This window comes from Centruroides vittatus, unplaced genomic scaffold, assembly GCF_030686945.1.
Source record: "Centruroides vittatus isolate TY-2023 unplaced genomic scaffold, ASM3068694v2 contig_900, whole genome shotgun sequence".
Lineage (NCBI taxonomy): Eukaryota > Metazoa > Arthropoda > Arachnida > Scorpiones > Buthidae > Centruroides > Centruroides vittatus.
In genome coordinates this window covers 2,480,920-2,503,584 of record NW_027122591.1, presented here as the reverse complement: position 1 = coordinate 2,503,584, position 22,665 = coordinate 2,480,920, and the positions used below count along the sequence as shown (strand labels likewise).

The window sequence follows — 22,665 nt, the reverse complement described above, 5'->3', positions numbered from 1 at the left end:
TTAAAATAGTTTCAATGCCAATTTTTTTAAATATAATTTCTGTAAAATTTATCCTTATTTGTTCTTCAAAAACAACAAATTTTTATATTATTTTCACACTTGTTCATTTTTATAAATACCAAATTTTAAAACAACAAAATGAAACATTTTTCCTGAATTTTTAGCTGTCAAATAGGAACAATTTTCCATTACAACATGATTATAATTATGTATGAGATAGATCGTCACCACTTGTCGAACCAATTTAATGTGTAATGTTATATTTTTAAATAGTGAGGGTTGGAAAACAGTATCAAGACTGGAATTTTCAAAGAAGATAATGGCTTTTATTATTAATAAATGGGGTTTAACTCCATTTGTTTTTAGTTTTCATGTACACAAGGCACATTTATTTTTACATCATATACAGGTTGAATCTGTACATTTAAATCTTTATTGTCCAAACTTGACAGTTTCAAGTCTTCTTGACTTAGCACCACAATTCAGTCTGGATCACATAAACGGAATTTATATATATATTACATATATATAAACATTTTTTTTATAACTGAGATTGCAATGAATTTTTGTCATCATGGGAATAAATTGGAAGGGGGTGAGCTTCTGTATTGTAAACATATTTATCTAGAGAATATTGATTTTGATTGTCACTGAATAATAAATAAAAATATTTTAAAGTTTCCCCTAAGAAAAAACTTTCCATCATATCTCTAGGTTTTACCATAAGCGGATTGCGGACATCACTAATAGTTGTGTAGCCGCCATCTTTAACTTTTGTATATTTTTCAAAGGCTTGAAATATCTTCCATCCCCATTCTCTATATGTTTCATTGTGTGTGAAGTGATAGAGATACCAAAGACTTTCAACAGTTTCTGGACGTAAGAGATTATGTGCATCATTACTCTAAAATATACAAAAGTTCTAATATAAGAGTATTCCAGAAATAAATTTGAAATGGGGAAAAAAAAATAAACTTACCTTGATAATTATATCACTGCTTCCTTGTGGTTGTAAATTAAAATATACTATTTCTGGACTAAGAAATGTTGCAGTCTGTGCATACATTTGATAACATGTTTGCATGAGATCAAGAGCTAATTGGAAATGTGAAGAAGGCAACCCATAATGATATCCCAGTGCTAATGTTCCAGGTAAATAACATACCAGATGGTCCTAAAACAAACATTTGTCGCTTGTATGTAGCATTTAATTTAAATTCAAATTTATTTTATTATAGAAATTTTACCATTTTTGGACTAAAATTATGTCCATTTAATAATTCCCCAATGAATGCCAATCGATTTGGTTCTGAATAACGAAGTAAATGTTTACTAATTCCTCCAACTGCTTGCAAATAATCTTCTTTTAACCTAAAGTCATTTAATTAAATTTGATTCACCATTATACTGTACACACAAATGTTTTTAATCAAATTATGCATACCAATTTTCAGTTCTTCCTGTCTGGATCCATTGCTTAAGTAGATATTCATAGTAACTATCAGCTCGTGCACCTAACGTGAGGGTAGACAAACTTCGAAACTGTCCAGTTTCTGCATTAATGAACATTGGTACCAAGCCATCCTTTTTTGGTAATGTATGGAGTAATTTTGACACTTTAGATACTGGAACCTATTAAATATTTTCAATACTTATAGAGAATATATGATAAACATTATAAAATGTGAAAGGATGATTACCTCATATTTTGAATTTCCCACAATCCTGCTAAGATCCTTAAATTCTATCTGTATTGCTGAAACTTCAGAAACTGAACTATCTTGTCCCCAAGTAGGAGCATGTGCATGACCTGTCTTCAAATTAATATCTGAATATGGGATTCCGGAAGGAGAATTAAAACATGGAAGAAGTCTATCAGCAAGATCAATCTAATACAAAATTCAGTAGAAAAAAAAATCAATAATTGAAGTCTTCCTTATAACAAAAATTTTCCTAATGAATTTTATTCTTAGATATATTTACTGCTTTATCCAAAAATATCTTTTCCTTGCTTAAGTGATATGCACCGAGTAGACCACCAAAGATACGTATAGTTGTTTCAAACAAATTGACATCTTTGTTGATATTAAAATCTAATTTTCTTGGACCCACTGTTTGGCTTCTTCAAATTCTAAAATGGAAAAAAATTAATTTTTTATTCAAACTTTCATAACTATAATAATTAATCTTATAAAATTACTCACCTTCCTTTAGATCCATCATATACATCATATCTAATGAATCAATTAATGTTAAACCCACACCATACCAATTATGATAAGATTTGCTAATTGGTTTTAGATGATCTTGTCCCCAAGCATATTCTTTGTATGCTTTCCATGCATGTTTAAATGCTCTAACAACAGCTTTCTGTTTTTCATTTATCTGATCTATAATATAATTATCTTATTATAATATTTTAATGAAGTTTTGGAGTTGAATTTAGAATACTTACTTGATTCTCTAATATCTATAGGAGGAACAATTTGATTTATAGATTTCTCATCAATCTGTACAAACAAAATATAAAATGTCAGTAATTTTTAAATGTTAACAAAACTATTTTATGTTATAAATATTAATACCTGTACATTGACATTTTCTCTGTGTTCAATGGAAGGAATGAATATTTGGTTTCCCTTGGAATTCACCGATTGTTTATTTGAATTATGGGAAGGACTGTTTGGATCGTAAGGAATGGCTGAGTGCTTTTTTGAAGATATTTCCGACAACAATGGTAGAAAAACTAAGATTGACAATGATGTGAACAAAACAAAGATACAGATAACGTAACGTTGTAGACGAGACAATTGATTCCACCACTGAAAAAATAACTTGTTAAAATAATAATTTTAAATTATTTAACGCATTCAATTTTAAATAAATAACTTATGTACTGTACCATATAAAACAACTAATCTACATCTCTTACAGTAACACCAAAATAATACTGAAAAGTATCAGTCAAGGTTTCAGAACACTCACACTTATCAGAAATTAAAAAGATTGAAGTTGCAGTATAAATTACATTATCAATTTTGCAAAGTTTTCACTTTGCCACATCTTTGATTGTAGGAGTTTAATAAACAAACACTGTATAAAAACATCATTAGAATTCATAAAAAGTTTCAAAGTGACAAAAATAAGGTACTAAATTCATTAAATTTCTATAATCAAGGAAACAACAGGGTTAATTTACAATTTTTTACTTTTATGAAAGTTAACTGCATTAAGTTAATAGTTCTGACAGAAGTTTAGCTAAAGAAAAGATTAAAAATTCCAGGTTCTGGCAATAGTCTACAAGAAGAAATATGTTGAGAGTTTACTACATTTTACAATCTTCAAACGATTGTAAATATTCTTCAAATTTTAAACTTGTTTTCAGAAAACATGAATTTTTTAAATTCCTATAATCAGAAAACTACAATAATTAAATTATAAAGAATTAAATCTGAAGTTTAAATGAAATATTTAAGAGATTTAGATATATATTTATACTGAAGAATTTCTTTCATACTTTTGCAATAAGTGACCTTTCTTTTAAAAGGTTGGTTCTCTAAACAAAATGAGTGAAATCATACACAGCAATGTATCACAAGCTTCTTTATCTTTTTCATTATTAATGCTCTCAACAAAAAAGTTCTTTAATCTTAAGTATCATTTCTTTCTATTCATTACATCCTTATCTCTTAGTCCTGTTGTACTGTACATACTCTTCAGAATCTTCTCTCTTTATTTTACCATTGTCAACCTTTCCTTATGACCTTTGCTAACAAAATTCATAATCAGCTTTGTTATTCTCGCCTCCCTTGTTTTCTATACATAACCTTTTCAGACCTTTCTCTTTAACGACAGTCATGGTATATCCATTTTTTAGATAGAAAAATGATAAAATATTCTAAAAAAATATGATAAAATATTCATGTTTACAGTTCAAAACAGTGTTCTTTGAAAAAATATAAAATAAAATAAAGCATTTGAAAAAATTTCCTAAGAACCATATGCACAAAAATGCACAAAAGAATGGAATACAAAGATGAAAGTGTTGTGAAACAATAAAATATTATGCAAAAAAATTAGATTTTTATGAAATAAAATACAAGAGGACTGAATATATTGCTAAAAGTGAATATTATACATTTTAATAATAGCTGCTTTTTAAAGCAAGCAGCTCTCATATTGAAACAGATTTTTGATTATTATTGAGCTGCGATTTGAAAAAAGTTGTAGACCTATAAATTCCCACTGTTGTCCATCTATCTGTCTTTCCTTAATCTCAAGAACAGAGTTAGATGAAAGACGAGACCAGATATGGAAACCTTAGGGGCTTTGATTGACTAATACAAACTTCCAATGCAAACCGGAAGTCATATTATTTCAATTAAAAGATTTTTCCCTGAAAGGTGTTAGATAGATGGCTCTATTGTTAAAAGATATGATATACAGGAACAAACCACTACTAATTTGAGGTGGAGAGAATATATTTTAAATTAAATAAATTAAAAATAAGATTAAAAATTGCAACCCAGCATTGTGACGATGTCGCAATAATTAATTGCTCGTCTCTGTTATGGTTTCAATGTGATTGAATACCTACATGCAAGTTGGTTTGGGAAATTATCATTATAGAACTTAAACGCTAATTTCCAAACCACCTCACATATACAAAATTAATACATTTTAAGACTATACAATAACAAGTCTTTCGATGTCCTTTTTCACACCTCAGGAAAATAACAGTCTTACGGCAGAGTATAGTCTTACAATTATATTCTTGGCAATATATCAAATTATAGGTCTACAATTTTTTTCAAATTGTGGCCCAATAAACTTTAAAAAGAGATGAGCATTCAGAGAAATCTTTTTAATCAATCCAGTTAAAATAAATACTAGTAGTTCATATTATTTTCTACTACATTAACTAATTAACTGACATTTTATTATTCTTCAAATTGTTGCTAATGAATAAATATTTTATAGTTCAAAAATGTGTGTTTTATATATTAAAAGAAATTTTTTGACCAAAAAAACTAGCTTTAGGTGAAACAAAAAAATTTTTTTTAAATGATAAGGGTTAAATTGACTGGCGACAAAATTAAATACTTTGTGGAAGATCTCTTTTTCTAAATGTAAAATAATAAAAATGTATCGATACATATTTTTCTGTAAATGTTGCAAATCCCTAATAGAGACCCAAATGTTTTTATATTTATAAATAGGAACAGAAATCATTAGGTGACCTTTAAGTAAATAAGAAAGATATGCTAAAATACAGGAGAAAATGGAATGATTGTTCTCCATTAAATAATAAAACAAGGAATTTTTCATGAGGGGTGCAAAAATGCATTGTGGAAATTCAAGAGATGTGGACAGCAGAAAAGACCACTGTTCTAAATACAGGGTGTTCGGAAATTCCCATTACAAAATTCTAGGACTTGTAGAGGAGAGTGAGTACATAATATTTTGATTAGGAACCCGTGTCTGGAAACGTACCATTTCCATTCAATGACAATTTCAATTCAGATGTTTAACTCTTCCACTTCTGCCTGAGGAATTTGAATTAGCTATGACGCAGTGCAATTACTAGGAAATTTAATTATTCTACACGTCATCCTGTCTACCCTATTGCATACCAGGACAAGCAACTCTGAGACTTTTCTTTTTCCCCCAGCAGAAGTGGAAGAGTTAAACATCTGAATTGAAACCATCACGGAACGGAAACGGTACGTTTCCGGACATGGGTTCCTAACCAAAATATTATGTACTCACTCCCCTCTACAAGTCCTAGAAGTTTGTAATGGGAATTTCTGAACACCCTGTATATTAGCAATATATTTGTTCAAACAATACAATACAAATTACAGTATTCTTAAAGGTTTTAAGATAGTGAATTGCACAAAAAAAAATAAATAAATTTATTCTCCCACAACGATGTTTACTTGCTTTCATATCCAACAAATATAAATGAAACATTTCTGAATTCTAACAATAATAATAATATATAGTCTCACAAAATGTAGGCTACTATATCATAAATGATTTGAATTCAAAATACTTTAATGTTGGATGCAGCAAATTTAAAATAAGAAATGGACAGAGATATATACATTATTATGTGTGTTCATCTGCTTATTTCCAATCTAAATTTATAGCTCATATAATATACAGCTGGTTATATAAAAATAAAATTCATTTTATTTAGTCATTTTTTTACTTTGTTTACAATAAGACATTTTCTTTTTGTTTAATAGTTCTTGAAAATTATACTAACTCACCTAATTTCGTACATTTTTGCAATCAAATCTACACTATTTTTGCTACTACTATTACACTAAAAATAATCTACTAAAATTCTATAGGTGCAAATTTTGTTACATATAACAAAATCAGTATCTTTATTTCAGATTTTTATCAGATAATATCTATTCACATATTATAACTGTGATATATCATATAAAGTTTATCTGATTTTTAAATGATCTTTATGTCTTTCCTACAGATTTCTTATTCTTTTTATTTTATAAAATATATATAATATATATATTTATATAAAACATGTCACAGAAGTATTCTAAAGATCTAGTAATTTCTAGAGAATAAATAAATAAATAAATTCAGAAACAAAAATGTGTCAAAAATTAAATTGACAATGCTGAATTCGAACATCAATCAATCTAATAATCTTTCATAGTTTTTATAATTATTAAGTTTTAAAGGCAAAAATTATAAATCTGTAAAATTAATCACATATAAAACAAGTCTTGTTTTAAAATTACTACAGAATCTATAGAAGAACATCTATGGTAACTATTTACATTCTGTGGAAAACTCAAATGATGATGCACTATAATGCAGTTTCAAATGCCATACATCCTATCTCCTCACTGCATATAAAAACATAAAAAGAGTATTAAAACTTGATGCTTCCTAAAGACACATTATCCTGATATAGTACAAAAAAACATACCATAATTGCAATTATTTTAGATGAGAATGAAACTGAAGAAGGAATATATTGCAATACAATACATGCAAATAATGTTTACTACAAAAAAAAACAAGCTGGAATAAAATGAATACTACTGCAGATGCACACACATCTGTAGTTGTTTTCATTTTATTGTATACACATCACATGCATTGCTTTTAAACTGGCAGATAGTATCAGTAAGTTCATTTAAAGATATAGGAAGGAAAGGTTTTTCTCTGCTAACAGGCAAGGAAGTTATAAAAAAAATTAAATTTTTTAATATTCTCTTCAGTTGTTCCGCATTAGTTGAAGGTTAATAAAATATTCCCTTGCATTAAATTCTTTAGAACTGATGCCTATTCAATCTTTTGCCTTAATAATTGCAGATAGTAAGTTTAGTTAGTCAATTGTTTTTGTGATAAATATCATTTTCATTTTTGTAGTTGAAACAAGAATAGTTTTAGGAAAAAATAGTCCTGTTCTACAGTTTTATAATTTGAATTTTCTTTTTCTTTTCAATATTTAGTCTTCAAACCTAGATCTAGCTTTAATGGAATAGTCATTACTGAATTTTTAAAACTACTGATTTAATAAATAGAAACATTTCATTTATGAATTTATTTTACTGTAGTTATTGGATTCCAAAAAGGACTTATTACAAGATGTATTCAGAATGTAAATATACAAAGTCCAGAAAATATTTATAAAGCATTTAAATTTTAAATTGACTTTTAATACTTTTAGAATGTATGTTTGTTTATTTTTCAACATAGTCATCATGGATCTCAATGCATTTGGTAAGCCTAGAAATGAGTTTCTTAATGCCAACGTCATAGAAATCTGCTTGCTCTCAGTAACCATGTCATAAAACTTCTTTTCAGAGAGACATTCCTTCAACTTTGGAAACAAGTGATAATCATTGGTGCAAGACCATGGGCTGTGCAATGGATGTTCCAAAATTTTCACTTGAATGTCTGCAAAACCACATCTGCAAAAACAAAAGTTACAGCAAAACCAGAAAAAACTTAGTATGAAATTCTTGTTTGATGCTTGGGATGCAATAGCATTCCAAAACAATTTTGAATCATTAGAATTCATTTTGGAACTACAGTAAAACCTGTGTAAATTAGAAATCCATGGTACTGAATATTTTTTCTGGTTTGGCAGGTTCCCTTATGTTAAAGGAAAAAAATGCTCTGTTCTGAAGAAGTTTTCCTATTTAGACAAGTTTCCATTTCATTTAGATTTCATTTTGGACAAGTTTTTGCTGTAATTACATTCCAAAAATCAAACAAACAAATTTTATGTTAAGTTATGGACCTGATGTCGGTCTATGAATTAGGCTGAAAATGTCTATCACTATATTAATAACTTGCTAGAAAAAAGTGAAGGTTTTTATTTAGAACTATCCTCCAACTAATGCCGAATATTATAGGGGCTAGAAATTGCTATAATAATAATAATTTATAAGACAATTTGGTACTAGAGTCAGGTGTTAGGTGCCATCTCTTGATAAATTTAACAATTATAATTTTAATTAAATAATTTAGGAGAACTGGAAGAAAAGAATCGACCCGGAGTGGGACTTGAACCCGCAACTCCTGCTTACCATGCAAATGCGTTGCCAATTACGCTACCCAGACCTCCGGTTCGATCTCCTCATCTGGTATATATAAGCTTACATTATAACCATCGACAGTTATTACAATGCCAGTTGGGGATGCATCCAGTGCCCACGTCCTGTAAACATCTCCCAAGGTTTTTATTTACTTGTTGGAAAATATAATAATAAATTTCTTAATAAATATATGAAATTTTTTTAAACAATTCGAATTAATTACTGGCATTATCTTAACAGAAAATAAATCATGTAGAATACAAATATAATTAATTCTATTGACTTTAACATGTAGAAATTAAGATTATATAAATGACACTATCCCAGTCGGAGCATTAATTCTTTAACCCGTACGCTTGCTATTTTATTTTATTTTTCATTCATTTTTTTATGTTTACAATTATATTAACAGCTACATTTCTTTTCATTTTCTACTAAGTGACTTTTATATAATTTTGTTCTAGAGCCTGATGATGGGCTATTTAAGATGGCTAAAAATTGAGCATCAAACACAAGACCGTGTTATTTATTAAACACTTGGCACTTTTCCACTTCTATTAGTTGATAAATAACACGGTCTTGTGTTTGATGCTCAACATATAAGAAAACACGGTTTCAAGAATACCTAAATATGGCTAAAAATGTTAATTTCTTATAGATACTCTGCTGAATTATATTTGAATCTGTTTCTTATTATGACCGGATGATTATAGAATTATTATTGGTGATTAGTAGATCACTGTCATTCATTAATTCGTATTAGTGACAAGTTCATTTTGTCTTCACTATTTATACTTTGAAACGAAAAAAATTAAAAAATAAATTGCTAATTATTTTTAAAATTTGATTTTGGCTTTCTTTGCAATGATTTAATTACTATATTTGAAGATAAATATTGTAAATCTATAGTTTTGAATAGTTACAAACATTTAGATTCATGTAATTTAATACAGCCGAATTCAGACATTTTAAGAATTTGCATTTGAACCATTTATTTTATCTTTAATAAAATTTAAAAAGGAAAGGAAAAAAGTTTGTTCTTTTATTTGTAAATTTTAATTAATAATTAGTAGTGTAATAGAGTAAATTACAGAGTAAAATATAAAATATGTAACATAGAAAATTTATACCATTTTCACACTTTCCAGCGGTGTGAATTTTTTTTATGTTGTAGTTAGTTTCGGCTTACAAATTCAATATACATATAATGTAATTATATGACAAATATATTTATATGTATAGTAATTAATTAAAATTTATTCAAGTCAAAAACATTTTTAACAATAACGTATTTATAACAAACAATTATTAAGAAACAAATGATGATATCGTAATTTATTATGTTTAAACTTGAACTTTAAGTTGTTACTTATACAAAATAAGATATCCACAATGGAGTATAGTATTTAACTTACAGACTTATTTAAAGTTTCAAATACTTCAATATGTTATAATTATAAATATTTATTCAAAACTAGTTTTATGGCCTACTTTTACTAGTTTTTTTTTTGAAAAAATTATACTTTTTCAAAAAAATACACCAAAAGAATGAACAATCAGTAATATAAATAATTAATGTGTATCACTTATTTATATTCAAATTACAATATATATTTCTATGTCATTGCATCTTAGATAAAATTTACAGGATTCTTAATTATAATTTAAACTAGGTTTACGGATGGCAAATTGCCAGTTTGTACCTAATTAAATCAATTTTAGAAGGTAATGATGTTTATTAAATTGTACAAGGCAAACAGTATAAAAGAACTTTTGCTCATAATAATAATAATAGAGATTTCTAATTTATAAAAAAAAATCTAGCTGCATTCAAAATATTAATAAGAATAAATTTAAATATCATCATTAATAATGAAAGAAGAAAACAGTAATTACTGAGTGACGAATTCAAATGACTGAACATTGGATACAAGCCCGAAATTCTGCTAAATTAATTAATTTAATTAGCTATTGCTGGCAGTTTTCAATTATTTAAGCGATAACGTTAAAAGGATGCTACATGTAGCTTCCAATATTTTTGAAAATTATTTGATAACATTATAGCTAAATTCATCCAATGCATTATAGTATAATCAAAGAAGCCATTAAATACAACCGTTTAATCAAATTATATTTACTCATTTTTTCATGTAGTTTCTGATAAAAATCTATGAAATATTAGATAAGATATATTTCCAAATGTATTGAAATAACAGCAAAAGATAAATAATTAAGTTCCAGAGTCTATCAAAAAATTTGAAGCTATCTGAAATATGTTTCTTTCTAAAATATTCCTTATTAAATAAAAACGTTTAATAACAATTCTTAGACTTAACCAAATCAGAAATTAATAGAGAATATTAATATTCCAATACCAGTAATTTTTATTATTAATATTATAAATAATGACCCAAATGTGTGTTTAGCAGCATGGCTAAAATCCGTACGCAGCACATTTTGATGCTAGGCGGAATTAGTCTGGGTTTGATTCTATCTTGTCTGATGTCCACGTCAACCTCGACCACACGTCCTGCATCCTTTGTTTTGTCGGTGAGTATTAACCGAGACCCTGATCCGAGTGAATAATTTAGTTTATTTGTCACGGTTATGAGATATTTACAATAGTATTGAGTTACTGTACAAATATGAGATCAGCGATACTGTCAACTCTAAATGGTTAGCATAGAATGAAAAAGCATCTCTGTTCGTTGGAGTCCGAGAGCAAAGTGAGGTCAGAGGGCAAAGGTCACGTGGTGGCGTCCTCTGCCCTACATGTGTTTCAGGTTCATTAGTGAATATGAAACAAATTGAGTTTACAATATTGGTATAAACCCGATAAAAAATAAATTAACAACAACAACAAAAAAATACAACTGTAGTTAATTACAATTCAATCTTTACAACAATTAATTGACTTTTGGGCTACCCATATATATATATATATATATATATAACACACAGTACATTAAGTTTGTAATTAAGCAAATATTGAGAATCTAAACAAAATGGTCTATCCTTAGAAGAATGGCACACAATAATTGTACTTTTATAAAGGTTAATAAAATCTACAGGTCAAAATTAATAAGTCATATAAAATGTAAAATTTATAATTATAGTTTTCATGTCTTCAAATATATTGTGATTTACAAATTTATCAGGTTTTAAAATCAAAATATCTACACATGACAAAAATGAAAGTTATCATTAAATTATTTTTTTATCCTTTATATACTTATAAATTCTTAGATACGAATTAAACGATTCTTGAGATTCATATAACACACATGGCAACGTGCTTACTAGATTTGCACATTAAATTTTATTCTGGACTAAATTTAAGATTTAATTAAATAATTTAAAAAGATATTCCTAAATTAATTAAATGTATTTAATCATTAAGTTTATCTTCATATTACATTCATCAAATTAGTCACTAATTTAATAATTTAATTTTTTTAAATTATTTTGTTACCTGATTAATTTAGAAGTTTGATTCTTATTTTTTAAATATAGTTTAAGAGAATAAATCATAAATTTTTAATTTAAAATCTTATGAAAGTAAATTTTTTAATTAAGTATTTTATTAGTAAAATATTAAGTTTTCTCAATAACTTCAATGAGTGTTTACCAACATTTTATGATTTTATTTTTAAATATTTAAGAAAAAAAAAAAAAATCAATTTGTTACTTTTGTGTGTATACACAGAGTAAATGAAACTCCATTCCAACACTTTAGGATAGATTTCTGGGTAAAAATAAGCTTTAAAACCATCTTTAAATGTTTTTCAAAATCAACTTTGTTTTTGAGATCTGGGGCCATATTCTGGTCACCATCTCTGGTCTCTCGTCTCTCATAAGCCGGTTGCTGATTGGCTAATCATTTGGATTAGCCAATCAGCAACCGGCTTGTGAGAGACGAGAGACCAGAGACAGTGACCAGAATACGGCCCCTGATCTGTCAAAATACCATACTTTTCAAATTCCTTCCCAAAGCACTAACACCAGAGTTGTCAACTTTATAAAGTAATTTTGTTTTTTTTTTCTTAATGCTTCTATCAACAGCTACAGGTAAGTAATGTTTGCCCAAGGAAGCCATACTGTAATAAATGTACAATATAAAAAGCCTTATCCATTTTAAGATTTTGCAGTATCCATCCACTTTACAGTAAAAAAAAAAAAAATGTTGTAAAGTATGTTTTTCAATGTAAATTTACTATTTTTAACTTTTCTTATTTTACTTAAGTATTATTTTTTTTATACTGTACTTTTTGTGTGAAATCATCTTGTTTACTTGAACAATTTTTAAATCATCGTATGTAATATAAGAAATAATATCAAGAGAACTCATTTATCAATTACTTAATTAAATAAATAAAACAATTAATTAATCTTATTTCAGAAAGTCATCTCAAAATAAGATCATTTATTTCAATGATAAATAGTAACCAAGGATACATGAATAGCTTTATCAGTGTTAGAAATGTTATTAACTTTTTAAGTATATTAAAAAAAATTTCTACAAAATACAGAAAATAATCCATCCAAATGTTATTATACTGTACACAAGCCAATTCAAATACCAAGAACTAGTGTCTCACTCTGCCATTGGAAATTTTAATTTCATTTCAGTAATACAGAGACTAAGTTATTCCGTAATCTGACTTCTCAAAAAGTTTAATACTCCAATTAATTAATCATTTATTTCAATCTCAGTTTTCAACATGTTATGAAAGAAATTATTTTGTCACACAAGATTTTTATCAGATAAAAGTTTAAAATCACTGTCTTTTGGCATTAATAAAGCACTTTATTAATGCCGAAAGATAGTGATCTTAAACTTTTATCTGATAGCAACATGTTAATTGACTTGTTCTCACATATGCAGTACTAGTTAGTTACTAATTATATCTGGAGGCAAATTAGCAACATTGTGTTACCTTATTCTCATTGTTTTCATGTATTATATCAAAGTAAATCTCTTATCTTAAACCAGAATTTTTTGTATATTATATTTAACAAACACACCTTTACATATGTTTCCAGCACTTCTTTATAGTTCTAACAAACATTTTCAGCTTGATTTACAGGCCTTCTTCAGGTTAGAAGCCATTTCACAATTAGAAAAAGTTATGTTGTGTTCCAAAATCCCATTTTAACTTCATTCTATATTAGTTATGCAGGTTTCTGCTTACTTCTTTTTCTAGTTTAATTACTCTTGCATTTATTTTTGTGAGTAAGTTTGGTTCTTTGTTGTAAATTTCATTCAATAACTTTATAGTTTAAGAAGTTTGCCATAGACATATCTTTTGGATGATCAAATTGCTTTTTCAGAGGCATACAAAATGTACTTTTGGGAGAAGTGCTTCACATCCATGTGGTAGTTTAATTTGGTATATCGACATAGTGTATACCTCATTCAAATTTTTTAAAACACAGCATAACTTCTAATTAAAACAGCATCTAACCTCAAGAAGCCTGTAAATCAAGCTGAAAACATTCGTTAAAATTATAAAGTGCTGGAAACATATGTAAAGGTGTTTATTAAATATAATTTGTATTATATCATTTGTTGTTTGCTCTGAAGAACTTGATTCTCAGAAACCCATTTGATTCTTGAAAGTTCTCAATTCTGCTCTGGTTAATTCCAACAAAGACTAGTATTAACAAAGATATTGTGTCCCATTGTCCCCTCATCACATGATCTTTATTTCTCTGACAATGTTTGAAATCATTCTTGGAATACAATTTGTCCCGTTCTGTGATGACGACCATTATACGTAGAAGCAATTTAGCAATTTTACTTATTTGTTTACATGCAATGGAAAACTATGTTCTTGCTACCCAAATATCTCTTCCATTTCTACGTTGGACGAGTTTGTGGATTATAATAGAATTTAACCTAAAAAAAATTGCTCTGTTCTGAAGAATTTTTCCCATTTAAGAAGGTTTTCATTTTAGACAGGTTTTGGTATAATAAGATATTAAATAATTTTTTAATCTTCTTGCATAAGATAATTATTTTATTAAAAAAAACACACAGAAAACAGCACTTTTTCAAGCTTGTTAACCAAACATATATTATTGAAATAATCTAAATTTAACGTATGTGATCAATATACTATATATAAGAATGAATCAATAAAATTCATAAAAAATTTCTGACAAAAATGACAGTCATTCATGAAGGTTCGATAAGTTAAACTTGTTCGGAATAACTTAATCAAATTATTGAAATTTTATTAGTATCGATTTATTACTATCAATTTTTTCTTTCATGATTTCTTAGTGTTACAGGACAAGAAGAATTATCTACTAAATTTAAATTATGAAATTTATTTTAAAATTTTCTTCATTTTTTTGTTTTATATGTTAACGTTTCATTTCAATTTACTGTATGTAAAATAATTATATGTCTTTACTGCTCCATTAAAGCATTTTATAGTTATTTATAATGCTTCATGAATGTACTTAAAGTTTTATTATCTGTACATAGACCTACATTCTACTTCTTATAATTTTTTCATTTTCTATTTTTTATGAATAATATGAACAATAACAGTTTCAATTTTATAAACACATTTAAAATATTTCAAAAAATAAATTTTTAAAAAAAATTATATTTTTTGACAGAAATTGCATTCATTTATATTATAAATGTCATAAGGATTGCAGCGATTATTAAATATTAAATTTTTATTATGAAATAAACAAAAATAAATATTGATAAGCTCCAAATCAACGATAAAGATAAACATGTATTAAAATTGATATAAAAAATAGACTTAACATAAGAATTTAATGACATATAACAGGGGTGGGCAAGCAAGAGTTCAGTGGGAGCCGAAATGTAGGTTTTGCAAAATGCATGGGAGCCGCAGTTCCCATACTGTCGTGGCGGATAGTATGGTAAGGCGCGCAATTTTATTATATAATATAAATACAATATAAAACAAATATTGACATTTTTTAGTAAACATATTTTCACAAAATTATAAAAATAAAATTGTAAAAATAATAATAAAAAACAGAAATTAACACTTTCAGCAGAAGCCGCACGTAACTCAAAAAGAGCCGCATTTGCCCATGTCTGACATATAAAAATGCTTTTGAATCTAATGTTGATATGAAATCATCTAAATATTACGTATATTATAAAAGATCGAAAATAGATTAAAACTGAAAACTTCAGTTTCTTTTAAAAAGTAAGAATATTTACATTATTGATTGCATATTATTTTTTTTAAAGCTGTGTTTATTTAGTGTTTGGCTTTTCAAAAACATTTTCAAAATTTTACCAAAAATAAACTAAAACATTAAAATATACTCCAAAAAAATTAAAAAGTACAGTACTTTCGATAATTATAAAAAATAAATAAGCTATATTTTAGTAATACATTCAACTCTTATGATAAATGTTGATGGTTTAACTCATACCTGAACTAGTGAATTATCGCTAGACATTTTTCACTTATCTTAATATAAATATTAAATTTCCTAGTATTATATTGTGTAGTAAGTTCATTTATACTTTTTGATAACAACAAACTTTGCAATAAAAAAGAAAGAATTCCTTTCTTGATTTAAGTAACTGATTCTATATACAAATAATCAACCATCTACAATTTGACTTGTTTATACAAATCAGTTATCACAAGGTCTTCAGATAACACTGGTAAAAATGTATTTGTCATCAAATACAAATGAACTTGTTATCACCCTAATACATATACATCTAAAAAACTTATATGAATTTTCTTGTATTAATTTTACAAACGCTTTTAAAATGCTTTAATAAAACAAAATCTCACTCTTAATATAATTTATCATTTATAATGTTCATTTATCGTAATCACGAGTAACGATACATAAAATTAAATAAAGATAGAACTATTTGATAAAGCACTTACTTTAATTCATTGAAATTTTAGCTGCTATCTGTTATCAAATTTTTATACTTCAAGAAGCTTTATATGATTTAATTATTATTTTGTGTGAAATCAAATGTACAACACCTTTAACATATCCAGTATGAAGTTTTTAATAGCTTAAAAACATTTTCGGCTGCGTTAATCAGCCTTCGTCATTTAAACGAAGTTAACCCAGCCGAAAACATTTTTAAGCTATTAAAAACTTCATACTGGATATGTTAAAGGTGTTGTACGTTTGATTTCAGTTCCAGTAAACGTTTGTCATTTGTTTTATTTTGTGTGAGTATTGCTAATATTACCAATATATTTAAATCTGTTGAATTAACAATTTCCTAATTATTATTATCAGAAAAATGTTGTAAAATTCATAATTAAAACTTTGCTATGAAAAGACGATTTGTATTTGTTTCAATAAAAATTCAAGATCTAATATACAGTATATAAACAAAATTATCTCACGTAACATTATCATTTTAGAGCTCTCAGCCCATCCTTACTGGTATAAAAATTTCTTTAGGATAACAATTTAAACAATTGTAATATAGGGGAAAAAGTATTCATTTTTATTAAATACATTTTTAATATTTACATTTATTCTTTCAAATGTAAGTATAAATTAATATTTTTTTCCTTAACCTAATACAGGTAACCTTTATATAACATGATAGATATATTCCACAAAAATGTTGCATTATAAGAATCATGTTATGTGAGAAGTTTCACATCTTATATAAAAATTGGGGTTAGTTCCAAAACAATTTTTTTAAAATATAAATTACATCTATAATGTAAGAAAAAACAGTTTTATTTAATTCAGAATAAATCATTTGACAGAATAAAAAACTTATTAAAATTTGTAAATAAAACTTTGATCACTCAATGATTGATATGCATGTATGACTAACTAACCTGTTCACACTTATTTAATTAAATATTATTTTCAAGAATGCAAATGATAAAGAAAAAGAAAAATATAAGCAGTCTACAGCTTACACACAAACTACTAAAGGGAATTTCCAGTATATAAAATTATATACTTTTTAGCACAGAATAGTTTGTTTCTCTAATAAGATTTCCATAAAAAATGAAAGGTTTTCACCTCATAGCAGAAAGATAATCTACATTGGCAAACTATTTTATAACTGAGAGAACATTTACTAGAATAAAATAAACAGATGAATTCATATGAACTCTTATCAAAACTACATTGTATGCAAGTACTACATTATACAAAGATTACCTGCATATTCAAAATGCCGCATACTTTTATAAACATTACAAATTTAAAAGCAGAATGTAAATTTATTAAAACATTTTTGAAAATCTTTGTTTTATACAAATTTAATTAAAATAAGGTAGATAATTAAATTAGTAATCTTTGTTTGTTTTCAATATTCTCTAATTTTAATATTTATAATTCAAATGATCTGGCAACGTTTGGCACTAAAATATAAAAATCGAGTTAATCAATGTTTATATTTTTATAATTCAAACTTCAATAATCATTAAAGCAATTATAAAATGGCACATGTCTTGTTAAACAAATAAAAGCTTTGTAAATTTTTAAATAATATTAAGACTAAAATCTAAAGACAGAGTTTAATTTAAAATATGATTCAAAGCATATGAAAAGTGTAAATGTTTTTTTTGTAATCATTGACTCCATTATTTATGTACTTTGAATGCTCTCTATACAATTTGAGTCGAACACATTTTATTTTTGATTAAATGTTTTTTGAGACACTTCATATCTTACCATCAGATCAAATACTTAAACAATTTCAATCAAAACTGTTTAAGTATTTGATCTAGTGCAGGGGTGGCAAACCTATGGTGCGCATGCCCAAAGTGGCACGTAAGAGAAATCATCTGGCACGTAATGTATCATATGATTTCTGTCATTTTCAATCATCCTTTCTGTTTATCACCTGATCATCTTTTTTTCAATCAGATTTTTTACATTTATTCGAATTAAAGCGTATTCGTTTAATTTCTTTAAATATCATTATTCGAAGTCTAATACATTGGCACGCATTAAGATCTGTAAAGCTAAGTATGCTTACAATACGGCACTCGGACTCAAAAAGGTTCGCCATCCCTGATCTAGTGATACATCAAGTGTCTCAAAAAAATGCTTAATCAAAAATAAAATATGTTGTGTCAATTTATGTAGCAATCATTCAAAGTACTATACAGAAAAGTGTAAATATATTCTAAATAAAAATAATTTAACATAGATTTATTGCTTATAATTTTGTCTCTAAGCTTAAATTTTTTCAAAAATAGTTTAATTTTTTATTATTTTTTTTTTCATTCAATATATTGATATATATTGTTTTTGTTCCATTCACTGGAATTTGAAGCTATTTTTTGTGCTGTGCCTGAAGAAGACCCCATGGGGGTTGAAAACATTAGCTGTTGTAGAAACACCTACCACTGGATTACGAAGGTTTTTCGGGGAAGAAAGAATTATAATTTATCCAGTACGCAGTAAGAAGTATACTTGATATGTCAATATAAATAATTTATTATTTAAACTACTGTCTGATGTTAATTACTTCATTTTGGATTATTGAATAACACGTATTGATTCATATGGCTTTAATGAAGTGTGATCTTATTAATAACTATTATTATTATTATGTATCACATACTTTTACACTACTATTTAATGTTTTTAGTCTGTGATCCTAAACCATAATATTTATCATAGATTGTTTAAAGTAGATCCAAAGGTTCTACTCTGTATGAGATAAGAAATAGAAATTCTGAAATATATGTAACATGAAATTTTATTTATATATTTTTATTTTATTTATTGACATTTATTTTAGATCTTTCTTTGTGTAGAACTTAGTTAACTTTTACCGAAAATATAACAAATATGTTTTTGGTTATGAAATTTTGCATTTAAAAAACTATGAAATATATCGATTAAATGAACTATATATTTAAAAGCAAACAAAATCACTGTTTAGACATTTCCTATTGATCAAATTTGGTAAATGAGGTTTCAAATTAAAGCTCTTAAACTCTAGATGTATAGGAAATTACAAAAATTGGAATATTCGATTGAATTTTAAGTCAGTCACTTGACCTGTCATATTATCAAAAGTCTGAGCTGCAACTTTTGATAATACCAAAGGCTCAGTTCCAATAGCAATGGAACACTTATGTTGCATATTTAAAGTCACATCACTTGTAAATATATTGAATATTAGTCTCTTAGACACTTACATGCAGTTCGATGTTTGAATATGCAACGTAAACCTTCTGTTGATATCGGATACTGAACCTTTGATATCATTAATAGCAATGAAGACTTGGGCTCCATATTGTTATATGATCTATTAGTCTTTTCTGTTGCACAATAATCTTTATCTGAAATTAATCAGCTTAATGTGTATATTTCATAAAAAAAAATTATTACATGTTTTATTTTATTTGTTAAACTTATTTCATTGTTCATTAAAGTTTAACTACTGTAAAAAAGTCTGAAATGTCTACCAGTGCATATAGTCTACATTGACAACATGACAATCCAAGTGATTTAGTGCTTTGTTAAATATTTATTTTAAATTTTAGGTTAGTAAGTTATTACTTTCTTTGCTTTCAACAAATGTCCAGTAGACATCCAAAAAGATATCATCATCATCATCTTTCTTCTATATTAAGTTGCTATAATTTGGATAGGCTATTAACAAAACTAATTAGAATAATCAAAAAATCATTTATTTTAGCCAATACTAATTTTAATGAAATAAAAATTACATATGACAATAAAAGGATAATGTAACCCTTGGTGCCAAGATGGCGGTGCTTCCGGTAATCTCCAATCTGGGTGTCGTGAGGTAATAGCAATAGAGGGAGCTATCGTGTAATTTACTGACGTAATATGTAATGACGTTTAATGTGATGTAAAAAAAGAATGTGAAAGATTATGCAAATTTGTAAAAATGAATTTTCTCCAGGCATTTAAATAAAAGTAATTATAAACTAAAGAATAAAAATATGCGCACATATATAAAAGAATATATATGTGAATACACACTTCTTTTATATAATATATAACACATATTAAAAAGAGAATACTTTTTTCTTAATGTTGGAAGCTAAAACACAATTAGATCTCAAAATACATCTCTTGACAATATTCCAAATGTTTGGTACTGTACCTTTCAGTTGAATGTAAATAATGAAAATGAATCAATTCCAAAACAAAGCAACATAAACATTGTAATAAAAATTAAACTATTATAAAAAAAAGCATCTATTATTCAATAAAACAAAAATTATATTATATTAATTCTATATATATATACATATTTCATTTTAGATAGAGCACCACATCATAAAAATTAACAGGAAAATTTAATTAACAATATTTATTTCTAGTTTTTAAGTAAGTATATTTAGTATTTAGATTAATTTCAGAATAATTCTACATAAATAACCTTTAATTTATTTAAATTTAAAAAGAAAAAATCTCTTTAAATCTTTTAAAAATATCCGCTATATGTAAATTCATTTCTTATGTGCTTCTAACTGAAATTATTAGCATTAACTTAATTCCATAAAATATAACTTCTGTAGAGCAATGAACAAAATAAATTTATAATTTAATACACAAAATTATCTACACAGTCAATACTTTTAATCTTATTATACACAGTTTGGCAAGCTGACCAAGAATGTTAAACAAATTAAGTCTTTATTTTTTTGAAAAGATCAACAAACACATACTTTTGTATCACGTAAAAAAAATGAATCTCATTTAGAATTTGATTTTTACTTCAAAAAACATTAAAGATTTATCAATATCTATACACAAATTACATGTTTTTACATTAAAAAAAAGTTTTTTTCAGTATGTAAAGTTTGTTGCTCTTCACATTTTTAATATGTTAATCAGTAATATTTAATATCATAAAAACAAATGTATATTTACCCTCCATAAACTTCTCTTCTGTATTTTTGAATGTCTAATGTCATCATCTTGAGTAAGGAATGTGTGAGTGTAACCTTTCTCAACATCCTGATTCGAAGATGTTTTTCTCATATTAACAATTACAAATATATGTTATGTATCCTGATACGAGTTTTGATTGGTTAAAAATCACAAAAAGATCATTAAAAACTTCATTTATTTAAGTTAATCGTAGACGGGACATTACTTTACCTTTCGTTATCATCTACTCTTCGATGTCTTCATCTCTAACACTTTAACGTCTACGTTTCGATCGCAGCGCCATCTTTCAACTTAAATTTTACTGTTTTATTATTATTATTATTTATTTTTTATTTTTTGAAAAAATTCAGAATGACGATTTTAATTTTTAAGTATACATAATAATATGCGTCATGAATTTTATGAAAGTATGCGTTACTTATTTTTCGGTATTATTTTTAATTCTAATTTCGTATAACAAAATGTCCTCTGTGTTTTTATGTATCAGATGTAACAGATTCCGTAAAGAAGCGCGTCTACACATTAGCAATTCGTCGAATTCCGAGCAAACATTTAGCGAATATCGAGTAATATTCGCAGTTTCCCAATTTTTGTCGGTTCTTGCGTCGAATCAAAGGAGAAGAATATTTGCCTCCGGCTAAATCTGGTATTTTATTTTTAAATTTAGTTTTGTTTATAGTTTAAATATTTTGATTTTTTGTCTTCCGCCATTCTTTGTCACTTCACCCCGAAAATTAATGAACTTCTAAACCGGATTCGAACTCCGAGTCCCGCAGAGCCGCAGGCATTTTTAATTTAATTTTACTGTGTTTAATCGCTAACTGTTTCCGTCATTTCAAAATTGTAAAATATCTGCGTGTTTGCAGGTGGTTTATAGTGCCTCAGTCTGTATTAATCTTGGAAGTTTTAAAAGTCGTTGAATTGGATTCTGAAATGAAATGTTTAAATTTTCGCATTGCAAAATTGTATAAATAGAGCATCGATTATCCGATCCCCGATTAACCGACTTATCGGTTAACCGACCACGTTCTAGTCGGCAAATTCAAATGTCCGCTAGTGATGTGGCGCTACAATATTTGGTTGTCTTGGCTACTTTAATATTATTTTTGTTAAATTTTTGCATGTTTTAGCTGGCAGCACTGGCTCGACCATGAAAGGGAAGCCAGTATTTAAACCACGC

At 26.7% G+C, this 22,665-nt stretch overlaps 1 protein-coding gene across 1 annotated transcript; it reads right to left on the bottom strand.

Annotated features, from left to right (window-relative positions):
- Positions 1–304: 304 nt before the first annotated feature.
- Positions 305–21,786, bottom strand: alpha-Man-Ib (alpha-Mannosidase class I b). The gene is given in 12 exon segments (XM_067280997.1): positions 305–904; positions 980–1,174; positions 1,248–1,371; positions 1,445–1,632; positions 1,701–1,889; positions 1,984–2,099; positions 2,102–2,131; positions 2,205–2,390; positions 2,456–2,510; positions 2,586–2,822; positions 21,465–21,605; positions 21,696–21,786. Coding segments are annotated over 11 exon segments (1,794 nt in total). The 5' UTR covers positions 21,576–21,605; positions 21,696–21,786; the 3' UTR covers positions 305–541.
- Positions 21,787–22,665: the final 879 nt, after the last annotated feature.